At 37.1% G+C, this 14,420-nt stretch overlaps 1 protein-coding gene across 4 annotated transcripts; it reads right to left on the bottom strand.

Annotated features, from left to right (window-relative positions):
• Positions 1-2,625: 2,625 nt before the first annotated feature.
• On the bottom strand, positions 2,626-6,018 carry CIPK21 (CBL-interacting protein kinase 21). 4 transcript variants are annotated; one of them, XM_077382164.1, is made up of 15 exons: positions 5,748-6,011; positions 5,433-5,495; positions 5,274-5,345; positions 5,058-5,165; positions 4,879-4,950; positions 4,721-4,774; positions 4,411-4,536; positions 4,226-4,315; positions 3,972-4,097; positions 3,767-3,874; positions 3,564-3,683; positions 3,416-3,478; positions 3,258-3,332; positions 3,071-3,183; positions 2,626-2,991 (listed from the first exon to the last, which is right to left on the bottom strand). In XM_077382164.1, the coding sequence occupies exons 1-15, from the start codon at positions 5,916-5,918 to the stop codon at positions 2,928-2,930; spliced, it is 1,425 nt and encodes a 474-aa protein (XP_077238279.1). In that variant the 5' UTR covers positions 5,919-6,011; the 3' UTR covers positions 2,626-2,927. The 4 variants fall into 4 exon arrangements, 1 of the variants encoding a protein (XP_077238279.1); XR_013251339.1 differs by lacking the exon at positions 3,416-3,478 and having other exon boundaries at positions 2,956-2,991; positions 3,071-3,362; positions 5,748-6,015; XR_013251338.1 differs by lacking the exons at positions 2,626-2,991; positions 3,416-3,478 and having other exon boundaries at positions 3,110-3,183; positions 3,258-3,362; positions 5,748-6,015.
• Positions 6,019-14,420: the final 8,402 nt, after the last annotated feature.

Here is a 14,420-nt window from a genome sequence, read left to right as displayed (position 1 = left end):
CTAGTCGTCTCCCTTTTATGGTTTTCTAAGAGGGAGTGATGGTGACTTTATGTCCTTTAAGTAGTTCATGTTTACAATTTTTATTAAGCCCATTCTTACTAAAAATAGTAAGTTGTGTTTTACTATAGGCAGTGTTATGAAAATCGTATGATTTCCGATTTGAATCGTACGATTCAAATCTACGATTCAAATCGCTACTGGAAATCGTTTTACACTTGAATCGTACGATTCAAATGCATTGCTTCTCTTATCTTGTGTAAAGCCTTTCTGTTTCTTCTCTCTCCTCTCCTGTACTCAGTATTTACATGTAAATCTTGTGTAAAGCCTTCCTGTTTCTTGTCTCTCATCTCCTGTACTCAGTATTTACATGTAAACCATTTAAGTAAATGTCTTTACTATTTACTTAAGATTTACATACCCCCCATTTGGATCTATTAAAAATAGTTTCAAGACCCAAATCTAAAAGAAAAAAGTCAACTCTCCTGCTCTAGTACAAAATTTGAAGAAAAAGGGTCGGATCAAAATTTTCACTTTCTTAACTTCCAAACGATGGGGTATTTTTCAAATTTTAAAAATTCATAAAGTCTATTATGTCTAAACATTATTAAATCTCAAAAGTCCGGTATAAAAATCTCATAATTTGGTTTCTAAAAATTATTCATCTTGTCAGACACTGGTCAACACAATGGCGACAGACTTTTTTGCTACTGAATGATGTATTGATGCCTCATGTTATGAAATTACCAACCCATGCAGAGACCATAGCAAAGGCCAGGATGATCACTGTGTACATTTACAATCATAGTTGGGTTTTGCATCTTATGCGTAAGTAAACGAAAGGGGAATTGATAAGGCCAGTTGTGACACGTTTTGCAACGTGCTTCCTGACATTGAAGAGTCTAAGATAGAGTCTAAGGATGTGAACGACATCCACGATCTATATTTTATACAATCATGATATGTTTCTTGTTTCGTTTTGTGGTTCATGTGCAAGACTTTAAAGTTTTTTTTGTCTTTTTAAGATCATTATAGAGAGAATGAATGGATTTTCCCATTTTTGGTAATGAATGGTTAATTAATTTTAATTATGACAATCGGTTAAGTGCTTATCAAGCATTTCATGTTATTTATTTTAATGGAAAATTGATAACTATTCTTTTTATTCTTATTTATAATTTTTCGTATTTTTTATGATTATTTTTTTGATTTATATATATATATATATATATATATATATATATATATATATATAAATCTGAAAAAATCTTACGATTTACGATTCGACCCCTCTTACGATTTACGATACGATTCCGATTTTCAGAACATTGACTATAGATCTGTCTCTACTTAAAAAAGACATTTTTTACTATTTTTACTAAGTCTATCTTTACTAAAAAAAATGTACTTTTTCTTTTTGTTTTACTTAGGTGGTAGTGATTTGAGCCATAGGTGATGTGGAAAGCCCCACATCTAGGATAAGAAAATGTCCATAAAAATGAAATAAAACCTAGCTAAAACAGAAACAAAATTTAATATAATCTAGAATATCTCATATAACTGAAAGGAACACAGGGCTCTCAAGTGCGCTGTGTGAAATCACAAAGGCGCATACAGAGGCAGTTTTATTCTTTGTTATTCTTTGTGAAATTTTGATTCTTAGCACGGGTCACAACGTCCACCAATGTGGTTGTCCTTCGAGAAACAAAGTGACACAACGGCGAGAATCTCCAACTTGATGCAGTGGTGAGTATTGTTGGATTCGCTGGTGATTTGTGAAATTGCAGCAATTCACTGGGTGTAAACTAGGTTTACTTGTCTCGCTGTTTCTAACTCAATAACAGGTGATCGAGGCAATCGTGTAAAGGATGGCTTAGATAATGGGCTGCAGCAAAACATGTATTTCATAGATTACTACATAGTGTACATGTTAGAAGTCAGATACTAAAAAAGGAAGCCCTTCTGCACTCATCATGGTTTGATCACGTGAACAGGAAAATTGATTGCTTGGTGGATGCCTTCCATATCTTGGTGGATGCCTTCCATATAAACAGGAAAAGTGGCTTTCCCTGACCGAGAGTTTGAGACAATTTGCACATGTGCATACAGGCAGGCATGCACGCATATATGTGGAGGTACATGTGCATACATGTTACAAATAAATGTGTGTGTGAATCCCAAGGGGATTGTTTGAATTCAAGAACTCGTGATCAGCTTTCAGCTGCGAGAATTTATCAGAAAATCTTGAAGTTAGTTGAGAAACAATGCTACACTGGCAAATGCTAGTAAATTAATGCATGGGATAATATTTTAATAATTTGTGGTTTTTTTCAGCTACAGTTTCAATGACAAGCAAAATCCTTTCGATGGGTTAACATTTAGTCTTTCAGCTTCAAAAAAGCCTCAGGGGTTGAGACGAAGAATAAAATAAATAATTTGAAATGGAAAAAAACATGAAATTTGAATAGTAGCAGCACTGTTATTGCTCATCTTATAAATTGTTGCAGAATGTTGAAATTGAAACAGGAATCGAAAAGATCTATAAAAATTCACTGTTGGCCAATACCCTCAGTTATCTTAGTTGGAGGAGCACCTTGTTAAGAAAAACCCAAAAGAGTGACTGTCACAGGCTTGAATCCCACTTTGTATTTATTTATCAGTACAAAAATCATTACAGCTGTTTAAACCCTGTAGAACCCAAAAAACAAAAAAAAACAAAAAACACTACTTTCCTTCTTCCTTTCTTTTAGTGTTGCTCCAACTCTTACAAGTATGGATAAAACAAAACTCTACTTTCCTTCTTCCTATCTTTTATTGTTGCTCCAACACTCTTACTAGTATGGATTGTTTCACATATGCTTTCATCTATGTTTTGGGAACCAGCAGGAACATTGGTCGCCAAGATTGTTGAGATAGGAAGAAACTGGATTTCAGGAAGAAGAATAGCCCCGAAATAATTCTTTACTATCCGTGTTTCTGTCTTCCTCTATGAAGCTGCACAATTAAAAAAGCTAGTAAGCATACAGTGACCATCTGTTTTTCCTCTATGTTTCACAACTTGGTCTGAAATTACCATTTCGTTTCTTGGATCTCTTTTCTATCCACACTGATTGCTGTGGGGGACGTGAGCAACTCTGATGGACCCCCAGATTTCTCTTTAAGCAGACATGATAAGCTTTTACAGAACTGGTTTTCATGGTCAGATGGAAAGTAAGTAAACATGATCACAAACATAATCAGCTGGAGAACATGAGTTGTACCTCTTTGTAAGCCCTTATTTCCCCTGCGGTTTTTGATATTTCCACCACGCAATGAGTTGGTGCCACCTCAATCACCTATGATTATATGAACCTTTACATGAGACCCTGCAGATATGAGACTAGGTTATGTTTGTTGAAGAAGACTATGATTTGGTTACCTCTGCTGATACTTCAAAGGATGATCTACATCTTCTCATCCCATTTGTTTCTTTTAGTTTGACCTGAGATAATCGGAAGATTACATGATTGTAGTGAGAATTGGGGTTCATCCGTTCATGATGACATGGAAAGCCAGTGAGATGATACCTTGGAATTGTTCATCCTTTCAACTGAGAGCCTTACATCCTTTGCGGCAACCTCAATTTTTCCTATGGTATCATGAATGGAATGCTTTGAACCAAGCGTTGTTTTTTGCCTGTCGTTGTCCTTGAGGAAAGAAAAAAAGACGACTAATGTTAGAGAGATGTATAAACATGCTAGTGAAATGAACTCAATTGGATTTGGAGTACCTCTTCTTCAAAAAGGCCTGACAAGTCTAGGTCATGAGACATTGCTATCAGTTGGAAAGCATTGATGAAACTTGGGGATTTGGTTTTGTCTGTCTCACTGGATTTTCCCTGTATCCAGTTTCAGAACCTAATTCAGATTATGATCCCCTACACCTTTTGGCCACATTGAGTAGACATCGAGCTTAGAGATTTTAGAATTTCTTACTTTCATGTTATCAAATGCGGCATTAACGTCATCCAGGTTTATGCTTTCCTCATTATTGATACATGGAGAGGGCTTATAATCGATTTGGAACCACTTATCTTCAAGAATCTCTGCTACTGTGATCCGCTATAGTGAGAAAAGAGATAAGTTAGTGCTTGAAAAGCTTCATAGTACTGCTATCTAGAGAAAATCTTTTACATTTTCCTGTAATCCAATCCAAATGTTAAAGATGATATGTCAAAATCAGAGAGTACCCTTATCGACAGAGGATCCAGTATCCTGAAAATCAGCTTGCTTTGACCAGCTGTAAACCACTTTGGACATGTGTATTCTGCTCTTGATATCTTTGAACAGACACAAGCATCAGCAAAAAAATCAATTAAGAGCGACTAGAAACCCATTTGAAGATTTGAGGAAAATCTCATCTCTGCACACTCACCTTTCTATACAAGTTCATTAGGTTGCGGTCTTCGAAGGGTAGATACCCAGCAAGTAATTCGAAAAGAATTACTCCACAAGACCAAACATCTGCAGCTGATCCTTCATAGTTCTTATTGGCAATCACCTGTTAACCAGAGCATAACTAGAGAATGAGGGCTACTGTTTTGAAACTACTCTAAAGTTGTAATGTTAAGGAAAACTTATTTATGTCTGTCATCTAGATGATATGTGAGATTTTAGACTTCTGCATTTCTCAGACAAATTTTCTTCTCATTTAGAAGCAGAAATACAGGAAATTCTCTGTGCACCTCAGGAGCGACGTAGCTTGGAGAACCACAAGCTGTAGATAGTAGATCACCAGGCTGCGAAATCATTGGAGTTTGGTCAATTCTTCTCCAGAGACAGTATTTATCAGACATATAAGGTTTAGACTATTTATAGATTTGAAAGTTCAGTTTCTTCTCACCTTCCGCAGTATACTAAGCCCGAAGTCGGAGACCTTTAGATTTCCTTTGCTGTCTAATAGCAGGTTCTCAGGCTGTGTTTACGTCGGCAAAACAGAAAAACCAAACAAGAGGTGTGTAATCTCCTTTGGCTGAAGAGTAACAGAGAAGGAATTTTTATTTTTTTACATGGGGTTCTAACCTTCAGATCTCTGTGATACACACCTCTGCCATGGCAATAGTCTACAGCATCAATCAACTGCTGGAAGTATTTCCTAGCTTCTCCTTCGCTTAATTTCTTGAGATAAGACTGGCCGAAAAAAGAAGAAGAAAAGGATTAAATATATGTAGAAAAGAATCAACACAGGGAAGCTCGAAAACTCCAGCCATGTCTAGAGGTTAGAGGTAGAAGGCCCACCATCTTGTCTGAGAGCTGCCCTCCTGAAACATATTCCATCACAAGATAAATCTTCGTCCTGGTTGCGATTACCTGTATTATAAACCCTAAACCCAGTGAGGGATCATGACAAAAGACTGAAAGTTGGATTAATTTCTCAATCCAAGACTCTGAACCAACCTCATATATCCTGACAATGTTGGGATGATGCAAAAGCTTCATTGTACTGATCTCTCTCTTCACCTAAAATTCCAGCCAAATTCATAACAGGAAGTTGTAATCAGAACCACCTACGTATCCATAATGTCAGCCAATATATGTACAGAAAACCAACTAAAAATAATAATCTCTCAACTGTATTGACTCTGCACCAAAACCCAACTCCATTACCCCTATAGAATGCTGGTAAAAATCAATTAACAGAGCTCACTCTGAACCAAAACCCAAGTCCATTGCCTCTAAAAAATGCTGAGAAAAATCATTAACAAAGCTCACCTGATCCATGAGTTTATTGTCTATCACCATCTGCTTATCAATGATCTTTATAGCAACACACTGCCCGGTCTCAACGTTTGCGGCTACCTTAACCTTGGCGAAACTCCCTTCGCCTATGGTTCTTCCGACCTGATATTTCCCAATAGTAGCTCCATAACCCATCTCCTTCATTATAAGAAGAGTGATATTCAGTTATCAGAAGTTGATTCCGAAGATATTGGTGTCTATTATGCAAGTTCCCATTCAAATGGTCTCTCTATCCATTTTTAACCATATAAAGAGTTGTTTTTAGTCGGTGGAGGACGGGCAGGTGAAAGATGGCACGTGATTTGAATGTGATTTGAATGATAGGTATACTGTGGTTTTCTTATATTATCATTATCTCTATCCGTTTGTATATCTTTCGTTGACAGAGATGATAAACTTTCTGATTTTTTTCAAACGGCCATTGTTTCTCTTTGTATTTACCAAAAATTGGGAAATGATACACATCCCCTTTTTTATGTGGCGCAGCACTGTCTAGTGTAAAATGTAATCATAAATACACTACAATGGGCTGTCCCAAGTAAAAAAAATCGCGAATATATCACTTCAGAAAAAAAAAATTATGTTTTCACTAAAAATACAGTGTTGATCACGTTTTTTTTTTTTTTTTTCCTATTCGGCCTTCAATTTGTAATGCCACATTTTTCCCGTCCTAACCTCTGGGAAGGGAAAAATTAGTAATTTGGTCGGGACGGAGCATAGTTAGCAAAACGTGATTCGTAAAAAAAAACAAACGGGACAGGAAAAATTCGAGTTTAGTATGGTATTGGTTAAAAAAAAAATATGTTTAAAATTTCGTAATTTACAAAATATAGTGGGGAAAAGTTGGAAAGTTGTCCAAAAAATGCATATAATATTATCTAAAAAGCATTTTAAACACGTTTAAAACATTTTCCACAAAAAAACCGGAGTGTTAAACGGTTTACCAATAAAATGGCATTTAACACCATTTAAAACAGAGTCTTGGTAACTATGAAAATATTGTTGGGGGGGGGGGGGGGGGGGGGGGCGCATTTGAATCATTTCATTCTTAGGAAAACCCCGGGAAGTGTCTAAATCTTACAGGTAGCTTCGAGGTACGGTCAATCTAATAATGCACCACTAGTGTTGTTATTGCCTACTCAGTTCTATCAGGCATGTGTGGCTGATAGTTGATCTCCAATTTTTGGCCACAACAGTTGCATTGGTCATTTACACCATAAGTTCTTGATTAAAGTATCTAATTTTTTATGCTGCTTGTTAAAATTTAAAATATCATGTATAATTTAAAAAAATCTCACATTTTTTCCTAATTAAATACGAATTTTCTCGATTAAACCCCAGTTTTCTGAATTCAAAATGAAATTGAAGAGTGATTAGTGATTTCTCATATGTGGTTTGTAAATTTTGTGAGAAATTTAATTTAAATATATTGCGAATGGGATCAACTAGCAAATTGATTTGTCTTGATGAATGAAAATGACCACAATCCAATCATTGTACAAGTGGCGTATGTGTTTGGTGATCGGACCAGTCGACCGTTGATCTGATGAGCCATCAAGGATGACTCAATGGCTCCTTGTCTGATGGCAAACTGAAATCTCGATCATAAGATTGAGACTTGCAAAGATCAGCGGCGTGAAGATATCATTAGGGCGTTTCGTACATGGTTGATCAAAGGCTTGGAACCATCCAATACGGTGGAGGCATAAAACAAATTTTTTAGGGAAATAATATCACCACTACCGTATTTTGATTATCGCATCCTCACTTTATTAAAAAGTACGGTATGGCCTGCATCATATCATGATCCAAACCGTCCATTAGATGGGCCACAGCCTAAATAGGTTGTGCCCCAAAAAACATTTCCATAGGCTGGACCTAACCCTCCTATCTATATATAGGGATTGAATATTAGAGGGCTGATCCGTACTTTTTAATAAAGTGAGGAGTGCGATCATCAAAATACGGTAGTGGTGATATCATTTCCCTTAATAATTTATATGTAAAACTTTACACATGAATTATTTTACGCCTGTAAACTTTTAGCCCCTTTTCTGGAATAGGGGATTTTATTTAAAAATCCCAAAAAGGGATTTGCTAGCATCCATCGCAAAAGGCATTTCGCGAATGACCTGTTGCATGTGAGGGCAGCCACACTGGCTCACTTTTCAGCAGATTTTGTCTTCATTCACGAGGTGGCTTCACTCACATGCAACAGCCCATCCGCGAAATGCCCTTTGCGATGGACCCTAGCAAATCCCCCCCCCCCGCCCCCCAAAAAAAAACAAAAGAAACCATACAAGTGGCTGGGCTGTACAAGGCCAAAACTTTCTCCTGTTACAAGAATAGTTCTCCATCTATGCTTCTCACGCTCGCAAGCAGTGAGCTCAGCTGGAGATTGACCCATAGACAGACCACGTGAAGAAATACGAGAAGCCTCGTGCCACCACATGTTGAAGTTAGGATGTACCTGTCCCAGGTAAGTGGGGTTCCAAGCTCTAATCAACCCCACATTTTACGTCAAAGCGAGGTTATATTTTGCTTCTAACAACAAAAGGCCCTGTTTGTTTTGGATTTTGGAACCGATTGTGTGTTGGACTCGTTAGCAGTAATTCAAATCCAAAACAAGCACGGCCTCCATCATGTACTGTTCGCATATATTGGCTAGAAAAGGCCTTCATCATATGATCCCTGCACTAATAACACCCTGTTTTATTTTAGACTTTGAAAATCGATTGTGAGTCCAAAACTGATTATTGGTTTCGAATTTAAACGTAAATTTGAGTCCAATAATCAGCTTTGGACACAATTGCTTCTCAAAATCCAAAACAAAACAGGCCTACCCGTCTTCCATTGGACTGTTATTGCTGCGATATCTTCCATGGGTAAGGAAAGAGAGTGGCAAATTTGTCGAGAAATTGCTCGGTTCGAGCCGTCCTAATAATAGTTAGCTAAATGTTAAATGGCAAAAATATGGCAAGACCAAAAGATGGGATGATTGGATAGAAAGAAAGAAAATATTAAAAAATGGGAACGTCAGATAAATGGTGGGCATCCAAATGAGTTTAAAGAGGCATTGACGAGTCAATAAAATGTGAAGTGTGATATCAAAACATGTGTATATACGTCCAAAACTTTAAAATAATTATCACTCGTCATCAAATTCTAATATTTACAATATACTAAAACCACAAGGGAGGGGAAGCTCTCCACCTTTTTCCGGCCAACTCTTAAGTATTAAGAATACTGGTTTTAAGAATGAATGATTGGCCTTTTCTAACACACCAACCGGGTATGCATAAAATTATTTGCCCAAGGAGGTGAAAACGTAAAATTAAACGTGCCACTCGGGTCGAGTTTTGGGAATTCGGGTTGAGCTTTTACCTTAAAATCGGGTCGTGTTCGGGTTGATTCCAATTCTTTTTTTTTAGGAAAAGCTCAACCCGACCCAACCCAAGTTGCACCCCTGGGGAAAAACAACATGATTGGATTTTTTTCTCGTGCTCATTCTTGTATGTAAGAGTTTAATATATAAGAGGGAAACCCCTCAACTTTCTGACATTTTCAACTCTAACCCTGACTTTTAAAAGTCACCAACTGCACCCCTTGAGATTTCAATTTGTATAAGGTAGACCTCCTCTTTTGAAACACTATCAATGCTAATGAAGACCCTATACCACCCTTCCAAACCCCACACCTGAATCCAAACACTACCAAAAACACAGTGGGCCCACATTGTTTGGATGATCCAAAGCATTCATTTGATGGGCCCAGACATATATAGGGTGTGCCGAAAAAATGAGCTCCATAAGATCAACCTAACCCTTCAATCTGTGGACAAACCGCCAACTGAGAGGGTCTACCTTATACAAATTGAAACCCTACCTTAAACAAATTGAAACCTCAGGGGTGTAGTTGGTGGCTTTTAAAAGTCAGGGTTATAGTTGAAAGTGTCATAAAGTTGAGGGGGTGTATCTGTATTTTTCCCTATATACAAAGAGTAAATATTTTGGGCAAGGCTCATTAATACAAGAAGATTTAGAAATATGGCTACGTCACATATGATGTAGGACATTCCTGTTTCGTAGGTTTTTGTTTGCTTTTTTTTTTTTTTAATGTTTATCTTTTTGATAAGTTACTTACACTATTCTCCGAGGTAATTATAGATAAATCAAAATGCTTGTCTCCTCCCTTTTGACTTCTTTTGGCTTCATATTGTACTACTCTCCCAGCTACCCCGAGCAACCAAACGGATCTATGGATAGATTATAGAGAAGACTTATCCTAATCCTAGAGATTGGCTTATCCTAATCCTAGATACTGAGTTGGTAGTCTATAAATAAGGAACGTTTGGAGATCAATTTCGCATGGAATAAAAGCTTTATTTCTTCATTTCTCTTGTGGATTCAAGAGCCCTTCTGCATAAATCTTACCCCGCATATATGCTTAGCCACCATGATACAAAGAAATAAATGAACGAAATATCTACATATTGGGAAGTATCCATATTGGAAAGTATTGCCCTCCATTTACCTATTTGGCAAGACCTGTAAGACAGGAATTGTTGTCGATCAATTTCTCCTCTTGACCAAATTCCGTATGTTTTCTGGATTTGGAAAAGTATCGAATTGAAATCTAAATGGGCATCTATTTCTCATCAAATTTTACAAATTTAATTAAATTTTTTATCTCATCATATTTTCCAAATTAAATTATAAATAAAAATTAAAAATTTGAAAGAGTGATATCGAGTTTTTACTTTGACAAAAGGATCTCAATGCCGTCTCTTTACTACCTAAGACCAAAAAAGAATTTTGTTTTTGTTGTTCTTATGATGGATTTGAAGCTTATCAGGATATAATCGAATTTGATTATTTATAACTTGCTCTTAATTTATATAATCTAACAATTTTTTAAGCATCCAACATTAGAGCACAATCCAATACATTTTAAATTTTCATCAAAGAGCTCGGGATGGCTTTGAAAAATATTTATTTTTCTTCATCTATTGAGAATTTCATCCTAATTGAGAGGAAAATGAGAAATAGAATGGAAAACAATATCAGGGAAGGAAAAAATAAATCCCAACAGATATCTATCCACTTTGTGTTGGGGGTTCCACGTGAAAGCAAAAATAGTCCCACATTGGAAAAGTCAATGGATGTGGATTTGCTTATAAGGGATGGGCACCCTCCTCTAACGGCTAGCTTTTAGGGACGAGTTCGACCCTGTTAAGAGTCCCTACAAGTGGTATCAGAGCTAGGACGTGGTAACCCCGGTTTGCTTCCGAGCTCGGGAATGTCCCTCGGGGAAGATCTCAGTAACCCCGATAATGCCTGCGAGGATGGAATAATCCCTCGATTCCCACGTTGCACCCGCGTGGAGGGGGAGATTGTTGGGGGTTCCACGTGAAAGCAAAAATAGTCCCACATCGGAAAAGTCAATGGATGTGGATTTGCTTATAAGAGATGGGCACCCTCCCTCCAATGGCTAGCTTTTAGGGGTGAGTTCTACCCTGTTAAGAGTCCCTACAAGATATTGTTGGTGGGTCCAGCCCATGTAGGCCCCACACCAACCCACTGAATCCTATAGGAATAGGAAACTATACTTTCCTTGTGGAAAAAGGAAAGAGAGTGAGTCGGTGGGGTGAGTGCGTGACGTTTTGGAAAAACATTAAAAGCAAAAGGAAAAGGCCGTGTGTCGTGTGTGTGCACCGTGCGTTTTTGGCAAAAATGCGAAAACGGAGAAATAGAGGAAACAGAAGAAGAAAAAAGAAACAGGGGTTTTCTTTGTGTGTGAAGAAACAGGGGTTTTGTTGCACAGAGACTTCGCGAGAATTTGGGTTTCTTCGACTTGAAGATCGAAGTAGGTATTTTTGGTGAAAGTGGGTTTTGTTAATCGCAACGAAGTAACCTTTTTATCTCTCTTATTTCTTGTATTTGCTCAAGTTTCGGGTGAAAACTTGAGAGAAAGATGTTGTATTACTTATTTGATTAGTGGATATTTCGTCGGATTTGTCCCGTAGTTTTTCCCTCTTCGTTGGAGGGTTTTCCACGTAAATCTCGGTGTTCTCTTGTCTGATTGCTCTCATGATTGTTTGGTTTATTTTATCCACATATTTATTTGCTTCGTAATTAAAGTGGGTTTTTTTCGGCAAAAAAGTCAACACTTTGACGTTTTTTTTTCAAACGATTTTTTGAAAAAAAAGAAAGAATCAAATAATTGATTGTTTAAAAAATCAGAGTTTTGAAGTTTACTAAAAAAAAGAGATATCCACCCACATTTAAATTTTTTCAAAATATTTTTTTTTATATAAAAAAGAATGAAATGAAGGACTTTTTTTTAAAATTTCAAAGTTTTTATAAGTAAAAAACAACGCGATAATATATTACGAGAACAAGCGAAGGTTTATTTTAGGGAAATGATAAATGCCCCTTTAGGGAAATGATAAATTTGTGCCCCTTTTCACCACTTGGGATACCACTTGCTATCCTCCATCCACATCGATTGTTGTTCTTGGATAAGATATTACGAGAAAAAAAAATAGTGAACAACATGCAAAATAATTTAAAGATAACCTTACCCCTATAAGCAATCCCAGGACCAGCTTATCCAAGGACATTTATTCCCATTGTGAATAGACGTGGATCAAAGTAAGTGTTAGAATATGTGTGTGAGATCCAACGGTTGGATTGGGTTAAGATCTCACCGTTGGATCATCTTAGAGGTAGATTGGGTAAGTTGGCTAAATGAAGCAACTAGATAAATTAGCCAAGTGGATTAGAAGAGGCAAGCAAGAGAGATTAGGAAAGTAGATTTGATTAGGATTATTTCCTTCTATAATTATCTTAATTCCATTCTATGTTTATCATGTAAGTGCTCTATATAAGCACACATTGAGATTATTGTAAAGCATCCAAGAAATTCAAGAATTAGTGAAAATCTCCAAAATTCTACATGGTATCAAAGCCTCCGATCTTGGAGTGACCACAACACAAGTAGCTTCTCTCTCCGGCGGACGGCCGATCTAGCCGTCCGCCCGGCCACCCTAGCCTCTGCCTGCTACTTTTCTTTTTCTTTTTTTCTCAAAATAACTTCAGTTTTTGCATTTGCCATTGTTTCCGTCCTCGTCCTTGCGTTGATATCTTGCTCGGCCTTTCTCTATTCTGCCTCTATCTCTGCTTGGATCGTGTGTCCCATTTCTCTCCTCTTACCACATCTCCCGGCCATAGTTTTGTTGTTGTTTTGAGTTTCTAAATAAACTAGCCCCAGGTACCGTTCTTGGCAATGTAAGGTGCACTCCCGAATGCGACAATCTATGCGCTTCTCACTGGCAAGAAGTCGCTGATTTAATCCTTGTTGATTTAATCCTGACATGTCCCCGCCACTGTTGCTTCTACAAAACATCACAAGGGTAATATCTCGTAATAAAAAAAAAAGAGGGGGTTATGTTCTTGAGGAGATATCAGTGATGGTTCTTACCCCACCTTTTTCAAAACAATATATTTTTGTTGCTTAGTGCTACACAGAAACCCAAGAGTGAGCATTGCTTGTCATCTCCTCAATTTACTCAATTCACCCGCTTCCTTTGTCTCCTCTGAAATGCATATCCTCTTCTATCTTTAGTAAAATGAAATCCCCAAATTTGATATGTGCAAACTCATTTTCTCGACTTTTTCAAAGTTTTGTGTTGTTGCCGTAATTATAGTAGTCGCTTCTTCTTCTTTTTTCTTTTCCATCCCTTTTCCTTGTCCTATTTCAGTTGAGGTACCTCTTTGAGGTGCGTGCCTGAAATTGATTTATCTACTCAGTTGAGGGGCCTCGATTATTTGAGGTTCGTGCCTGAGAGTCAAATTCCAAGATGATCGGTACTTGCTGATCCATTTCTTGCAAATTCTGGCATTGGTCCATAGTGACCCAATTCTTGCCCATTCCGGCATTTGGTTCATAGTGACTCATATTTACTCACCCATCAAGGCTTGAGTATTATCTAGCCCTATCGAGGCTATGATCTATTGGCTTTTAAGCCCTCTTCGTGACAACAAGTGAAGCAACATCTTCTTGGGCAACCATCGTCTACGATCCTTGGCATTAACATCAGTCTTCATCAAAGGATTTCTTCATCGATTTCTAGAAGTGTGCATCAAATCAGTTGATTTTGATTACATTTGTAATTTGGGGAATTCTATTGTATTGGGATTTTTTTTTTATTATTGTCAAACGTATATCGATTTTCAATCCATATACGTTTGAGGGGGCATGTTAGAATATGTGTGTGAGATCCAACGGTTGGATTGGGTTAAGATCTCACCATTGGATCATCTTAGAGGTGGATTGGGTAAGTTGGCTAAATGAAGCAACTAGATAAATTAGCCAAGTGGATTAGAAGAGGCAAGCAAGAGAGATTAGGAAAGTAGATTTGATTAGGTAGATTTGATTATGATTATTTCCTTCTATAATTATCTTAATTCCATTCTATGTTTATCATGTAAGTGCTCTATATAAGCACACCTTGAGATTATTGTAAAGCATCCAAGAAATTCAAGAATTAGTGAAAATCTCCAAAATTGTACAGTAAGGGGTATATTTATCATCTTATAAGAGAATGCCATCTGATGATTTATTTATTTTTGACGGTTAAGCTGG

The sequence above is a fragment of the Tasmannia lanceolata genome, unplaced genomic scaffold (genome assembly GCF_043159265.1).
Source record: "Tasmannia lanceolata isolate RefF3 unplaced genomic scaffold, GAP_Taslan_0.1 ptg000006l, whole genome shotgun sequence".
Taxonomy (NCBI): Eukaryota; Viridiplantae; Streptophyta; class Magnoliopsida; order Canellales; family Winteraceae; genus Tasmannia; species Tasmannia lanceolata.
Note: the sequence above shows the minus strand (reverse complement) of the source record. Positions and strands in the feature narration are given on the sequence as shown.